Raw genomic sequence first — 16786 nt, 5'->3', positions numbered from 1 at the left:
GGAGACAGGGTTCACTGGTGATGACCTTGCAGGCTAATTCCTAAGAATGGCAATGATATATTTCAGAGTGAAGAACTAATTTTCATACCTATTATCTGAATTTGCATTTAGATACAATGTATTTCTTTTATAAAATGATGGATAATGTTTGTATACTTATTCGGCCATGCTCTATGGAGAAGGGATTTTTGTTTTATTTACATTGAATTTAAGAGATGACCTGGACAAGTTTGTGATTAGGATCATTCTTTGATTTTCTTTTAATTCTTTTAGTATCATTTGACGACTTACTAATGCAAGGCCTAAAGAATTACCTTCATAAAATCTTTGAAAGGCAATGTTTAGCTAAATTTACTTATCAGTTATTTACTTGATGGTAAGATTTTATTTTTTCTCCAGATAGCTTATCCTATTTAGTAGAGAAGATCCCTCTAATATTAATAACAGGGAAAGGGCTTCCCTGGTGGCGCAGTGGTTGAGAGTCCGTCTGCCGATGCAGGGGACACGGGTTCGTGCCCCGGTCCGGGAAGATCCCACATGCTGCGGAGCGGCTGGGCCTGTGAGCCATGGCGGCTGAGCCTGCGTGTCCGGAGCCTGTGCTTCGCAACGGGAGAGGCCACAACAGTGAGAGGCCCACGTACCGCAAAAAAAAAAAAATAACAGGGAAGGAGTAGCAACTTACATTTGTATAATGGTTTGGATTTGTAAAACATGTTTTTCCCTAACGTATGGGAATAGATAAAGTTTTAGAGTTGATGCTTACCTAGTAAGAAGGAATTTTTTAATTTGTTCTTAATCTTTTGGAGGATTCATAGACTCCTTTGAGAATGATGAGGGTAATGGTGTCTCCAGAGAAATGCACTTATGCACACAAAGGCAATTTCACAATTTGGAGGGACCCTCAGGAGGTCCATGGATTTTAGATTGAGAACTCCTCCTTTGAAAGCACAGGTAAACTTCTGGTGGATTCTGAAAGAAAGGAGTGCTTTTTGCTTTTCAAAATACAAAGGGATACAATGTCCCTAACTCTAATTGGAAATGTGTGTTTGTTTTCATTTTATGTGGCTTCTAATTCATGTATCCTAATGATGGTTTTTGTTTTTGAATTTTGCTTGTTCTATAGCATCTGGAGCATAAGAACGGTGCTTATTTTCTTCTTTTCCAAGAGAACAGAAAGAAATAGTAAGTTTAATTTTGAAGTTTTTATAAATACATTAAAAAACCCATCTTATGGTGCATTAGTTTGTAATTGAATAACAGGTTGTGAAATGGTATATTGAAATGACAACGTGGTAAATATTGAAGAGCTGTTTACTGTAAAGTATAAGAAAGGTTATGAATGATCAAACTGGTTCTGTTTTTCAGTTGTGTTATTTCTGTCTTGTCCATTTAGAACTTTTTTTTTACACAATACATAAAACAATTCATTTCTTTAAATGAAGAGAAATTATATTTATTAAATTATCTTTATAGAAAACATGTTATGGAATAAAATATAGTTAAACATCTTTTGATTTATTCTATTAATTGCATCATTCTCTTCAGGCTCACAGCCCCTAGGCTTTTGTTTTTATTGTATGTAAATACAATATGTATGTAAATTATGACAATTTTCCTGTATTCTGTGTATGTGCAGATTTTAAAGACATTCAGGTCTTAAAACTATGAGTTATAATTAACCCAAGATATGCAAATTTCATTTTAAATGAACTTTACATGTGATTTTTTTTTTCTTGTTTTAACTTTTCATTATAGAATATTTCAAGCATATACAAAAGTAGACTGAATAGTATAATGAACACTTCTATTACCTATCACACAACCTAAACAATCATCAACTCCTGGTCAATCTTATTTAATTTTTACCCCCACCCACTTCTCCATCTCTGTTATTTTGAAGTATATCCCAGATATATCTATCCATAATATACTTAAAAAATGTGTAAACAATGTACATTATTATACTTAAAAAAGAATTCTTAAAATTATAAAATATTAAATATAAAAATAATAAATTTCCAGTTATCTTACAAATGTCATTTGCTTTAAAAAATATTTTGTTTGTTTGACTCAGGATCCAAATAAGGTTCACACAGATACATGACTTTCAAACTGCCCTCCTCATGTATAACTTATCTTTGACCCAGTTAAGCTTCTGTGATCTAGACCAATGACCATCCCTTTTAGACACCCTTGACTCCTTTGCCTCTCTTTCCCATTCTGCTTGTCTGGCAAACCATACCTTGTTTAAATACAGTTATATGCTTAATCTGTGACTGGAGAAACCATATCCTGGTTAAAAACATTTATGTGCTTAGTCTATATCTGCATCAGGAAAACTAAATTTGTTAGAGGAAAATCATACAACATGCTGACTAGACTCACTTTAAATCTATGATTGCAAATACCAAATGTACACTCAACACTGCTACACAACCCTATTATAGTTCCCTAGTAAATTTACTTTTTTCTCTTTGAGAGTATTATTTGACACTGTATTTCTCCTCAAATCACTAATACCCACCACCATACCAAAACCCCAAAACCAAAACCAAACCAAACCAAAATAAAGCCAACCAACCAAATAAAAATTCAGAAGCCACAAATAATCAAAACTTCACAAAATCTACCGGGCCACTCTGACCTGATAGTCTCACTTCATGAAGAAAATAGATGTAAACAGGTGAGCGCTATCTCCACCACCAAAAACATAGAGTTTGCCCCATCTGTTACTCAGTATGCTGTCATCCATCATGGTAATTTGGAAGACCGACCTTGATCCCATCTCTGGCTAAGCCTTTCATTTATGCTCTGGATTCTAGATACTCTGACCATTTCATGAACTTTGCTCTTATAGTTATCCCTACCTGCATCTCTTTTGCATTATCTGTATTGTATTGTATTGTATTATTTGTATTGGCTTGTCCCTATTTGGCATATAATCCTGTCTCAATACAATCATCTGGGGGAAAAATCCCATCCTGACTCCGTATTCCCTTTAATTTACAATGCATTTCTCCCTCCCCTTCAAAGTTCTCTCATTTTTACCTCCAAAATTATCTTGAATATGACCACTTATAACTTTCTTTACTACTGCTACAATTCTAATTCAGGTCATCTAATTCATCATCATCTGTTGCTGGCACTATTGCAGTGGTTTCCTAACTAGTCTATTTTTAAGGTATAAATCAGATCTTGTATCTCTCCTACTTAAATTCTTCTAGTGGCTTCCCATTGCAACCAGAGTAAAATCTGACCTTAACCCCAACTTTCTGGCTTATGTCTATTTCTCTAACTTCATCTCTTTCCACTCTCCTTTTTTCACCTTTGCTCCAGCCACACTAGCCATCTTTTTGTCCTACAAATAAGGTTAAGTCCTCTGAACCTCAGTTTGCTAGTTTATAAACTAGAAACAAATATTTGTTTTGGCAAGACTGTTATGAGTTTTAACTGATAATATTATGTGTGAAAGCATATAAAAATTGTAAAGTGTTACATACATGTGGGCTGATGGTACTGATTTTTCTTTTCCAATTCCTATTATTTTTTATTTTTCTTGCCTTTAAAATTTTACTTGCCTTGTTTAATAGGTTAGGACCCAGTATAATATTGAGTTGAAGTGGGAATAGCAGGTATCTTTGTCTAGCACCTGATTTTGGTGCAAAAGCTTTTAATTTTTACCATTAAGTATGATGTTTGCTGTGGTTTTAAAAAATATTGATACTTTTAATCAGATTAGAGAAATTAAGCTTATGGCATTGTTTCCGGTGATATTTAGTAATATAGTAGATGCCGGGAAGACAGGAAGAAGTTTAAAACAAATATGATCTTGGACCTCATGGAACGAACAAAATAGTGAAAAATATAAGAAAATTTATTTTAAAAGAGCCCTTGGAAACACTTCTCTAAGGAAAATGTGTGAATATTTTGACTTGCAAGTAGGCACATTAGGACATGCTTATTATATAAAGGAGTTTTTTTGCTTTAAATTTTTATTTTACAGATCCTTTCATTTAAAAAAATTGTACGAATTCATTTGCATAGGTATTGTATGTAGATAAAATAGACTTCATAAGAGATTGTCTTGCAGTTTTACACTTCTTTTTAGCATAAAGTTAGGTACCATATGTATATATATTTATGTGTGTGTGCGTGTATATATATATATATATTTTTTTTTAAGTCTGAAGCTACTGATCATGTCTTGCTTTTTGTTCTCTGTTAGTTGTATTTCCTTTGTTTTACAAGTTGGACCTAGTATAGATTCAAGTAAGGATTGGCAAACTACAGCCTGTGAGCTAAGTCCTGCGCACCACCTTGTACATCTCATGAGCTAACTAACAATGGTTTTTACATTTTTAAATTATTGAAAAAATTCAAAGAGTAGTATTTTGTGACATGTTAAATTTGAATGAAGTTCACATTTCTGTTTTATTGGAACACAGCGACGTCCATTCATTTATACGTTATCTGTAGCTGCTTTCATTCAATAATGGCGGAATTGAGTAGTTGTGACAGACTGTATGGTGCTCTCAACATTTCAGCCTATTGTAGGATGCACAACAAATCACAGCGACACTGTTATAACTTGTAATAATTGCTGTACTGTGACTTTTATTTATTATTACCAGTGTACACTCATTATGTAAAAACAAGAAGAGAAAATTGGACTTTGAATGTTGCACTTTTTTTTTTTTTTTTTAACGGTACGCGGGCCTCTCCCGTTGCGGAGCACAGGCTCCGGATGCGCAGGCTCAGCGACCATGGCTTACGGGCCCAGCCGCTCTGCGGCATGTGGGATCTTCCCAGACCGGGGCACGAACACGTGTCCCCTGCATCGGCAGGCGGACTCTCAACTACTGTGCCACCAGGGAAGCCCTGAATGTTGCACTTTTAAGGCACAATGAATTGTGGACTATTTTATTATCAAACCACAAAGCATTGTGCTTATTATGCAATGCCATTATAAATGTACTAAAAGAATACAAATATACATTGACTATCATGCTAAGTACTCATCATGATACTCCCAATGCACAGAAAAGCAATGTTAGAAAAATTAGAACTTTTTTTTTTTTTTTTGCGGTATGCGGGCCTCTCACTGTTGTGGCCTCTCCTGCTGTGGCACACAGGCTCCGGACGCGCAGGCTCAGTGGCCATGGCTCACGGGCCCAGCCGCTCCGCGGCATGTGGGATCCTCCCGGACCGGGGCACGAACCCGTGTCCCCTGCATTGTCAGGCGGACTCCCAACCACTGCGCCACCAGGGAAGCCCCTAGAAAATTTTAAATGGAATATCTCATCATAGCAGGATTTCTTCATAAAAATAAAAAGTGAAAATGGAACTTCAAAGTAAGTTTCTGAGTGGCTTATTTGTGAAGCAAAGAAAGCTATTTACCAATGGTGAGTTAATTAAATTGTGTAATTGCAGCAGCTGAAAAAATGTGTTTAGAGAAAATACTTGCTTGGCTAGTAGCCTTTTTAGCAAGAACAATTGCTTGAAGAATTAAGAACACTGGAAGCAACATAATTAACTTAAAAACAAGATCATTTAAAAAAAATTATTTAAAGTGATTGTCATTGGCTCTTTTTTTTTGTTTTTTGGCCATGCTGCGAGGCTTGCAGGATCTTAGTTCCCTGACCAGGGCTTGAACACGGGTCACCACAGTGAAAGTGCTCGAGTCCTAACCACTGGAGTGCCAGGGAATTCCCTGTCATTGACTCTTGATGAGTTGACAGATGTTACTGATAACAGCTCAATTGTAATTTATTTCAGAAGTCAGTACTGAACTTGAAATGACTGAAGAATTAGCCTCTGTGAACAGTCTGTGTAGAACACTCTGGGAGAGAATATTTTTAAAGAAGTTGAAAAAACACTAATTTAGTACAACCTGAAGTGGAATCTACTGAGATGTATTTACAACTATTGGTGGTAAAAATATGTGTGAAGCAGAAAGAGGCTTAGTGGATTAATTTACAAAGCTCATGAAACTGTAAGGTGTTTAAATTCTGTGGTTATCCACTGTGTTATTCAACAGCAATGGACTTAATCATCATCAATTATGTGAACTTTTATCAGAAATACAAGCAGTTGGATGGATTAGTAGTAGTAGTAAACTTTTATTGTGATGTTTTGAGCTCAGAGCCAAGACTAAAATGTTTCTGAATGAGAAGAACCACCTTCAACCATTATGAATGAACTGGCTTTGGAAATTAGATTTTGCTGCAGACTTGATAATGGTTCTTAATGAATTCAACCTAAGAGTACGAGACAAAACAGTCCTTATATGTGAAACCTATACTGCTATAAAGTGATTTAGAAAAGCAAATAACAATTTGCTTTTGATGACGAAAGGTAATTTTTTAAAAAGTGCTATGAGAAGTTAAGAAACAAGATCTCCATTCCCACCCCGATTTGCAGCAGATACATTATCTGAGCTCAAACTGCGATTCCAGCAGTGTTTTTCAGACCTCATGCAAGTACAAAGGAAATTTCCGTATTTCAAAATCCATTTAACTGGAAGTGATTAATTTGCAATGACATGATAAAAGGCAAATATCAAGAGAAGAATCTAAAGAATTTTATAAATGCCTTTCACACAATGAATATGCTCAATTAAAATCATGTGATTGTGGATTGATTTCAATATTTAGCAGCAGCTATCTGTGAAAAAAAATTTTCAAAAATAAAATGTGTGAAATCTCATTACAGATAAACTAACAGATTGACATTTGTGATCAATTTTGAGGATGGGGGACACTAATTTTGAATCTCAATTAAGTGAAATGTTATCCCCCACCTACCCCTCCAGATTCCATTCTTTTCATTGGTAGACCTATGTTACAAAAAATTGAACTCAATTATTATTATATTTGAATTATGTCAATGAAAGTTTTGTGGAAATTTGTTTACTCCTTTAAAAGTGCTCACCTAATTTTGCCTTTTGGCCCATAAAGCCTAAAATATTTAGTGTCTGGCCCTTTATAGAAAAAGTTTGCTGATCTCTGCATTAAAGGTTAGATATTTGGCTTGGTCTTATCTAACTAAAGATGACTATTCTCTTTAAAGAGGTCAGCAGTTTTTTTCCCCTTTCAGTAATTAGTCTGCTAGAACACTTTGAAAAAAATATATAGTAAAATCATCTTTTCATAAGTTTGTATTTCTTTGGATTTTTACGTAAATAGTATTATTTGAATTGGGTATTCAGATGTTTGCTACTCCAGAACTTCATGAAAAGATAATTTTATTTGTAAATTTAATTAAACATTAAGAACAATTATTTGAATTCTATTTGGTAAAATGTTTAAATCAAGTTATAAGTCTTCTTTCCATCTGGAATAGTATTCTTATTTATACTAGTTCAGTATTTCTAGAGAAAAACTAGAAATCTAAAATAAATTTGTAAAGCAGATATTGACATTCATAAATTATATCCTTTGAAATGATTCTTTATGTTCCACCAATGCAACCTAACTAAACAGGCAAATCTTGGAAAAGTTTAATTTTGAAAAGTAATTAGTATCCTCTTCCTTTCCAAGTCCCTCTTCAGGTATATAATGCTATAGATTTTCAAAGGTTTCTTTATTAGTGCTCAATATCTTGAAGATCAAATAACTTAATAAAATATGTACTTCTTTATTCATAAATAAAGAGAACATTTTTATTACCAATGTATAAAAAATAATTGGTTTTAATTTTGTAAATTAATGTGGGTGGGATGTTGAAGGAGAAATAATAAAAAGTAATATTTCTGAAAACATTTAAAAAATATGTATCTTTTAAAATTTGGAAACGTGTTTTATTCTATGTAAAGTCCATTTTTCCACTCCTGAGCTTGTAATATCTAATATAAGCAAACATATAAAATATATATGGGTAAAAATTGAGATGACTTCTGTCTGTACACATCTGTGAGAAATTCTAAAATGAGACTGTTTTCTTGCAGTTGCTTAATGTATATCATTTGACATGATTTTTTTTCTTGTATCTTAAGTATCTTAATATCTGATTTAGTTTTGGTTTAAATCTTGTTTTCTAGATGAAGCATTGGATGATTTAAAATCCCAGAAGAAAAAAATAGTAAGTTAACTTTTATTTAAGTTAATTTATATAAAACTAATAAATTCAGAACTGAATAATTAATGTTTATATGTTGTAAGTAATGACTCTTACATTAAGAGTCATTACTTAAGGAAAGGAACATTAAGTAAGGAACAAGTATGTTTTTAGATAACAGTTTAATGGTGAAGCTAAGTTATGAATATTTTTGCTAGTTAATAATGATCGACAGGAAAAAGTAGTTAGATGAACTTTTGAGAGTCTGAGTGTCTATGTCAGTTGGAAGCTGAGAAGTAAGTAAATGAATCATTTTGGAGGACTAAATGAGGCAGAGTGGTAAAAAGTGGGTATCCAGATTTATTATTAGGGCCAAAAAAAGACCAAACATCGTATGTCAGTTCTCAGATTTTCTTGACATAATAAAGCGAGGAGAGAGGGAATCAAGAAGATTGGTTGTAAAAAACAAATTTAACATGCAAAAAAAAAAAGGCCAAAGAAAACTGGGGAGAGAGAAAGAGAGTATTTTTTCTTTGGTTTCTTTCATTTTCTATCAGCAGTTCTGATCACATGGGTGTCTGTTGTGGGGCCAGTTAAATGCATCCTTCAGATGGGTTGGAAAGAGGAGGATCAAGAGAGAGAGGAAGGACTCTAGATGTTTAGAGGTTGATATGTAATAGTTTTTTTGTTTTTTTTTTTGCGGTACGTGGTCCTCTCACTGTTGTGGCCTCTCCCATTGCGGAGCACAGGCTCCGGACGGGCAGGCTCAGTGGCCATGGCTCACAGGCCCAGCCGCTCCATGGCATGTGGGATCTTCCCGGACCGGGGCACGAACCCGTGTCCCCAGCATCGGCAGACGGACTCTCAACCACTGCGCCACCAGGGAAGCCCTGTAATAGTTTTTAATAAGTGGGTTGAACTTGGTGTTTGGCTTGAATTTACATATACTTTTTTCATGTAATTATTTTTGAAGTATAAGAATGATAATTGATAGGAGTATCATGTTATATGGAAACTTAATGAAATTTGATCAGATGCAAAATCAATTTAATGTATTTTAGTCTAACATAATGAGTAACAATTATGGATGAAACTAATAAAAATTATGAAGGTTAAGATTAATGTTAAAAATTGTTCTGTGAATTGGTAAGAAAAGACACTGGTCCTGAGGGATTTAAGTACCTGAAAAATAAAGAAACCTTAATTCTGAAAGGATTCCTTATCTTTTTTATTTGATGCCTCTTCAGTATTCTGTGAGGTATTTATCAAAATTGCATTGAGGGCTTCCCTGGTGGCGCAGTGGTTGAGAGTCTGCCTGCCCATGCAGGGGACACGGGTTCGTGCCCAGGTCCAGGAAGACCCCACATGCTGTGGAGCAGCTAGGCCTGTGAGCCATGGCCGCTGGGCCTGCGCGTCCGGAGCCTGTGCTCTGCAATGGGAGAGGCCACAACAGTGAGAGGCCTGCGTACTGGAAAAAAAAAAAAAAAATTGCATTGATACTTTTGATGGTCCTAAATTGAAACGTAGAAATGTTTCCATTGTATCTTATTATATTTCTGGCATTCTACACATTATGGAACAGCCAGAAATTCAAAGTGAGGAAATACTGATGGTTCTCAATAATATAGAAGTTGTGATATGATTGGTTTGGTTTGCTGATGTGATAAAAAAAAGAAGAGCTGGTAGCCAAGCCTTACTTGTTGTACCAAAATGGAGAAATATTGATTAAAGTAGAAAAGACAAGGAGGAAGACAAAAGAAAAAAGAGAGAGAAAAAAAGAAGAAAATAAAAAAATTCTAAGTGATGAGAAGCTGATTCAATGTCAGTGGCATCACATGAACAGAAAACAGAATCTTAGAGAACATATGATTGGTGAAGAACTCTCAGTAGAGTAACAGAACAGACTTAGAAAATTCTTTGACAGGACAAACCAAGCTATTTACTTCTTTAATAGCCCTTGATGGAATCACAACATAAACGCTGCTCCATCTAGGTCTGACAGTTGGGAAACTCAGTTCAAGGTTCAATAGTTTTGTATATCTAAATGGTTCATGAGACATCAATATTACAGAATACTTCAGTATAGCATTTCTCTTGCAATGTATAATTAAAGAAAAATAAGTTGGCTGCTTTAACTCATTTTGTTAATTAGGGAACACAATTTGCATTGACTTGATTGCTTCTGGTTTCAGTACTGTTGCTGTTGCTAACTAGTCCCTTGCCTTTATTGCTCAAGCCCTTAACAGAGCTGCTTTGTTTGAGTTATACTTTGTTTAGAACAATAGGTGTTAAGGGTGAATTTGTAAGGAGTACAATGCTAGCTAATGATTTGTACTGGTAATGAGAGGAAAAAGAAGGGACATTACTTTTGAGCAAAAGCAAAATGTAATCAAAACTGATTTTGCTCCTTGATGTTTAACTCTACATTTATAGCTTTAAAAATGCTGGCAGGAAGAATAGCCATTAGTTTAAAAGTACCCAACTCCTAACCCTTCTCTTTCACTAAAAAAATGAATGTAAATTGTATTTACTACTTGAGGTGTTATTAAAGGTGATTTCCTCAGGTATGCCTCTCTTTAATCTGGATAGATTTGTAATGTAATTTGTAATTTGTCAAAGTGTAATTTGTAACAATAAACATGAATTATCAATTAATTAAAATTACTTAGAAAGGAAAATGAGTGACACCGTTTTAAATGTTTTAAAACAATGTTTTAAATCTAAGAACTTAATGTAAGTATTTACTTACTAAAATAAAGCTAGGAATTAATCTTTAGTTACCTAAAAAACCTCCCAAGTCTGGTTGTGTACGTTTTGCCACTCACATTTTTTTTTTAACTTTTAGTTTAAAACATGTCACTATTCAATAGATAATCGCTTTGTATCCATGAGCATCCCATCAAAACAGTTCAAAATCAAAATCCATCAAAACTTGAGTCAAAATGACCTCTTTAAGTGGCTTCATGAAAATGCTGTGCTTTTTTCAGAATATTACAGGTGTTTCTATGTGGTAATTCCTTTCTGGCATTTCTCAGGCAATTTATATTTTTCCAAGTCCTGAGGAAAATCGGTTGAGAAATTGGGAACCTGGGAAAGAATTATTATAATTCTCTGAGAATTAAAACTTAACAATCACTACAAATGTTACTGGTTCAAAAGAATCCACTAGTGTCAGTTGAAAGCAAGAGCAAGAAATGCTGGCATGCTGAGCTGTAGGTTAATGTGGACATTTTAGGCAACAGGACAGGAGCACATAGAGGAGAAGTGGCACAATCTAATTAGTCAGTCTTGCTTTTGTGGCCATAAGTCTGTTTTATGGGCCCTGTCTCTTATTAATGGTGACTTATTCTTACAAATAAATGTTAATAAGTTTATATATATAGAATACTGTATACAAAATCCTGTGAGTGATATTCCATGAAATAAATTTTGGAAGCAAAATAAGTCCTTAAATTGGCAATTTTAGCATGTGATTCTGTGTGGGGCTGTTAACCTCACTAGAAGTTTCATGTTACATTTTTATATTACCCAGTAATATCTGCTGGTGTTTTCCAGTGTTTGAATATTCACTGTAGGCTACAGATCTTTGTAAATACTTTAACAGAAGAAATGCTGAGAGAGATGTTACTGTTATTGTAGAATACTCCTATATAAAGTCAGAAAATGATTTAAAATCTGAATTAGTAAAAACAATATTGATTTCAACAGCAAAACAAAATCAGGATAAGCAGACAGTATTTTCATCATTTTAAAAATATGAGTTTAAATAATGCAACATGTACCCTAAAGCTGTGAATTGAAGATTCTTTTAATAATTTGACCAAAGTCAGTACAAAACACAAGACATTTTTCTACATCGGAATATTTGTTATGAAACAGGATAAAGAGTATTGGATAAGGCAGTTAATGCTTTGTGTGTTTTAAAATTTTATTTCAAGAGTTATAATTTAAATATTGTATAATTATCTTTCAAAATTAAAAAAATTGATGTTTATTTTGTGTTAGTGTTCCCTTCTTTTAGTATCTTCTATGATGAAATTCTATATCAGGTAGAAATAATTTTTATATGTTCTCAAAATATATAATCTTGCCAAAATAATGTTGATTCATAATAAATAAGCAACCATGTGTTTATTATTCTTTTTAATTTTTATTTCTTTAATTTTAATTTATTTATTTTATTTTTAAAATTTTGGCTGTGTTGGGTGTTCGTTGCTGCACGCTAGCTTTCTCTAGTTGCGGCGAGCAGGGGCTACTCTTGTGGTGCGCGGGCTTCTCATTGCGGTGGCTTCTCTTGTTGCAGAGCACGGGCTCTAGGCGCGTGGGCTTCAGTTGTTGCAGCACGCGGGCTCAGTAGTTATGGCGCACGGGATTAGTTGCTCTGTGGCATGTGGGATCTTCCCGGACCAGGGCTCAAACCCGTGTCCCCTGCGTTGGCAGGTGGGTTCTTAACCACTGCACCACTAGGGAAGTCCCTATTATTCTCTTTTTTAAATAAAAAACTTTTAAACTTTTAGTATACTCATATCACAGAAAAACAATTCACTCTTTGTTACATCATTCATTATTATTTGAAATATGTAAAATATTAGGAAGAATACAGAGTAATTTGTAATTCAGGGAATTCTGAGAATTCAGTTTCTCATTCCTGAATCCTGATATTAATACGGTGGGTATTTGAAAACACTGCTTGTTTCAGATCCACTCTGAATAACTGAGGTATCATTGAAGATTATGCGTTTTTGTGTTAGGTACTGGTATAGACTCTCCTACATTACTTAAATTGCATAACAGTGCTACGAGAAAGTGTTAATGTTTCTGCTCTACAAAAGGAGAAACTGAGGCTAACAGACTTGCTCAGTCTTTCTACAGCTAATTAACAATGGAGATGTACTTTGAACCCAGATCTTTTCTGATGTCATGGTTTCAAGTTTGTATTCTTCCCACTGATCAGATGTCTCCCTATTTATAAAACAAATTATTCACTTAAAATGTAGTAGGAATATATGTGTTAATTAAGCTATTACGTGAAAAAAGAATTTTTCAAAGTAAATGCAAAAGAAAAAGAGAATGGATTTATATCTTTTGCTTTTTAAAATGTTTTTATTTAAGATACTTTACATGTACATAGACATAAACATGAATACTTGCTGAATGATGTACTAGGAATGGCAATCGTTTAATAAAATGGCATTTCAGTTTTGACTTTTGTGTATTGTTTTAAAGATCACAGTTGTATCTAATCTTCTTTTTAAACCTACCAATAGTCTTACTCTAGAATTGTGCTGTACAAGTCAGTAGCCACTAGACCCATGTAGCTTTTAAAGTTTACATTATTTAAAGTGGAATAAAAGTAGCTACAGTTGGGTTCCTCAGTTGCACAAGCAATATTTTAAGTGATCATTTATCACATATGGCATTGTAGCTACTCTATTGTGCAGATATAAACCACTTCCATCATTACAGGTAGTTCTATTGTTACAGCACTGGTCTGGACCATCAAAAATTAATTTGTAGAGATCAGGGATTCAGTTCTTTGCTGTTTCATGTAGATTATGTTGATTTGGGGATAGATTCTATCATGCCCTCTCTCTGTCCCCATCCTAAGTTTTTCCCCAACCCTAAAGTAGTAATGTTACAAACATTTTCTTTACATCAGAAATTTAAACTTGCTTGTTTGAGAATTTATCATAATTTTGAAATAGTTAGAAAAATATTTTAGTTTCACTAAACCAAGGTTAGTAAATCATTCATCTAAGCACTTCTTAAGTGTTATATTGAGATTTTAATGAGGAATCTGTTAACTATTGTGGCAGCATATTTTAAATTGTATTTTAATTTGGTAAATGTTCTCTGCTTTGCATTTTAAAATAAATGTCCTTTGGAATAAACATGACATTTAATGAATCTAAGTGGTCACTGAGAAGGAAAAGGTCCTCTTCCAAGTTTTGCAAAAGCATTTTTATTCTATATATTAACTATGTCATAACTATGACTGTCTTGTACTAAAGTTAAACTTTTTCTGATATTGGGCTGTAACTGCTAAAATGATACTTTACTAGTGATTACTTTTTAAATTAAACCCACATATTAAGCCATAAAGTGACTTGAGTGCATTGTAAATAAAATTCTATAATAATGAAGTGCTTTAATTACAGTCCCTAGTGTGAGCATAGAACTCAGTAAAATCTTTACTTAAATTCTTATTATGTTCAGTTTTTCCCCCTAAAGTTGTTTGAATCTAAGTAAAAAATGGGGAGCTTCAGCTTTTAAAGTCATTTGAGCAAATTCCATGAGAGAGCATGGCTGTTCTCCCAGTTAGGTGAGTTTTCACTGCATTTTGCAGCAAGCTAATTGCTTCTGCTAATAAATAATCTAAAATCGATGCTGACAGCAGTTAATTGGCACAGAGATTTTATTTTGTAAAGCTCTTGGCTAACGACCTTCTTTAAATTAATAGCATTAAGTACTAGGAGGAAATAAATCTGAGGAATTGCCTGTCATTTGCTTGTCATGTCTAATAACTTCCAATAATGATGGCTGATAGATTTTTGCACATTCCATTATTGAAGTTGGTGCATGTAATTATTCTCCTCATTATATGTAAACAATTAGCAATATTTGGTATTTCCTTGCAGTAAAGCTGTTAAATACAAGTAACATATTAGAGGTTAGAAGCCATTTTAAAATCTGGATTTTAATTATTTGAATGTGGAAGTCTTTCATGCTATCTGGGTATATTATGTGCTGTTTATTTTAAGCCTTGCAGTTGAATACTTTTTGAATAGGACTTATAAAAGTAAGTAGTGCATGTGTGTTTTAAAATGTGACAACTTGTGGAAATTTTTGTTTGCAGCTTGAAGAAGTCATGGAAAAAGAAACTTATAAAACAGCTAAATTAATTCTTGAAAGGTTTGATCCAGACTCAAAGAAAGCAAAGGTAAGGCTGTAATATCACTACTATTTTATTTTAAATCGCACATTGTAGTAGGTCACTGTAATAACATTATTGAATTTGACAGGAGTTGGAGCCGCCATCTGCTGGAGCAACTATAACTGCAAGACCTGGACAAGGTAAATAACTTTGTAGAAACTCCTGCTGCTGTTGGAAAGATCCATATTTATCCAAGTGAGTTCAAAAGTGTGATAGAGGTGTGAAAAACTTATGTAGGATGCTTTTATGTTAATTCGTATTTGGTAATTTGGGATATGACTTAAAATAGATGGCAATAAGTTTATTTCATTTTGATTTTATAGAAATATGTTGATGAGTAAAGATGTTATTATCTTTTGAGATTAAATATATAATTAGTTTTAATCTTTTGAAATTTAAGTGATTTCACCAATATTTTGTAAGGTTTTTTCCCCCCTTTAAATAAGAGTCTCCTGGAATATCTGCTATTATGAAAATTCTTACATTTTTATGATTTATTTTTTGAGGAATTTAATGAAGATTTTTGTCAAACTTGAGTTCCTTCTAAAGTAACACTGTTAGAAAGAAAAAAAATGTAATTTAGAAACGAGAAAAAAAATTGAATTACTGCTATATAATAACATTAACTCTTTCTTTTTGAGGTTATATTGCCAGATTACTAGTGAAACCATTACTATTATGTTATTATTTTAAGTGGTTACATAAAGTATGCCCAAGACTGGCATGTGAAAAGATATTTTTGAGTTTGCATTGGCTTCCTTTTTTGTTCTCTTCTCTAGAGTATAATAAATTAACAGGCATACCTCAGATATTGCAGGTTTGGTTCCAGACCACCCCAATAAAGTGAATATCGCAATAAAGTGAGTCACACACACTTTTTGGTTTTCCCAGTGTGTATTAAAGTTATGTTTACACTATACTGTAGTCTATTAAGTGTGTAATAGCATTATGTCTAAAAAAATGTACATACCTTAATTAAAAAATACTTTATTGCTAAAAAATGCTAACCATCATCTGACAATGCAGGGTTGCCATATACCTTCAATTTGTAAAATTCATTTTGTGAAAAAACTCAGTATTCCCAAAGTACAATAAAATGAAGCAAATAAAACAAGGTATGCCTGTAGTTTGTAAGGCTTTTGTTGCTATATGGAATATACTTACAAAAATTTAACTTCTACTCTTATAAATCATCGGAATTGGAGCCTGGTTTATAAAGTTAGGGTGACATTTAGAACTTCGAGAAGTCAGTTCTTTTATAAATATCCACAAAGACCATGGGTAGTAAATAAGCCATAGTAGTTTTAGGTATTCTAATTGGCGGAGGTATGTGGGAAGAATCCCACTGTTTCCCATATTTTATAAGTAGGATTCTGGTTTATAGAAATATTAGCCCGCTCTTTTGATAAATGTAAAAGTCTATCAAAAGTTATGTAAAAGTTTAAATATGATTAAAATAAATTAGTCGTAGAGAATTCCCTGGAGGTCCAGTGATTAGGACTCTGCCCTTCCAACTGCATGGGGTGTGAGTTCAACCCCTGGTCAGAGAACTAAGATCCCACAAGCCATGCTGTGCTTCTGAAAAAAAGAAAATTAGTCATAGATACTTGCAATGTAACACCTACTTTCATAATCAGTTTAAATTTTTCTATAATTTATACTTCTTACTAGTAATTATAAAATTTTTTTTTGGCCTGAAGGCCAGGTTACTATACTTTCTACTTGTATGACTGGTAGTAACTTTTCAAAAGTGCTTCTTGAATAACCTTAGTGAATATATTTTTAAAATGTGATATT

The 16786-nt window shown here is 33.5% G+C and overlaps 1 protein-coding gene across 3 annotated transcripts in view; it reads left to right on the top strand.

Moving 5' to 3' along the window:
• The window catches only part of LNPK (lunapark, ER junction formation factor), an 83384-nt gene that overhangs the window by 20870 nt on the left and 45728 nt on the right, over positions 1-16786 (top strand). For all 3 annotated transcript variants that reach the window (XM_004267341.3, XM_033423618.2, XM_033423620.2), the window contains exons 5-8: positions 1124-1182; positions 8039-8079; positions 14912-14995; positions 15078-15129. In XM_004267341.3, the coding sequence (XP_004267389.1) occupies positions 1124-1182; positions 8039-8079; positions 14912-14995; positions 15078-15129 (236 nt within the window). The remainder of the gene's footprint in view (positions 1-1123; positions 1183-8038; positions 8080-14911; positions 14996-15077; positions 15130-16786) is intronic.

This window comes from Orcinus orca, chromosome 7, assembly GCF_937001465.1.
Source record: "Orcinus orca chromosome 7, mOrcOrc1.1, whole genome shotgun sequence".
Lineage (NCBI taxonomy): Eukaryota > Metazoa > Chordata > Mammalia > Artiodactyla > Delphinidae > Orcinus > Orcinus orca.
This window is presented reverse-complemented; position numbering and strand designations above follow the sequence as displayed.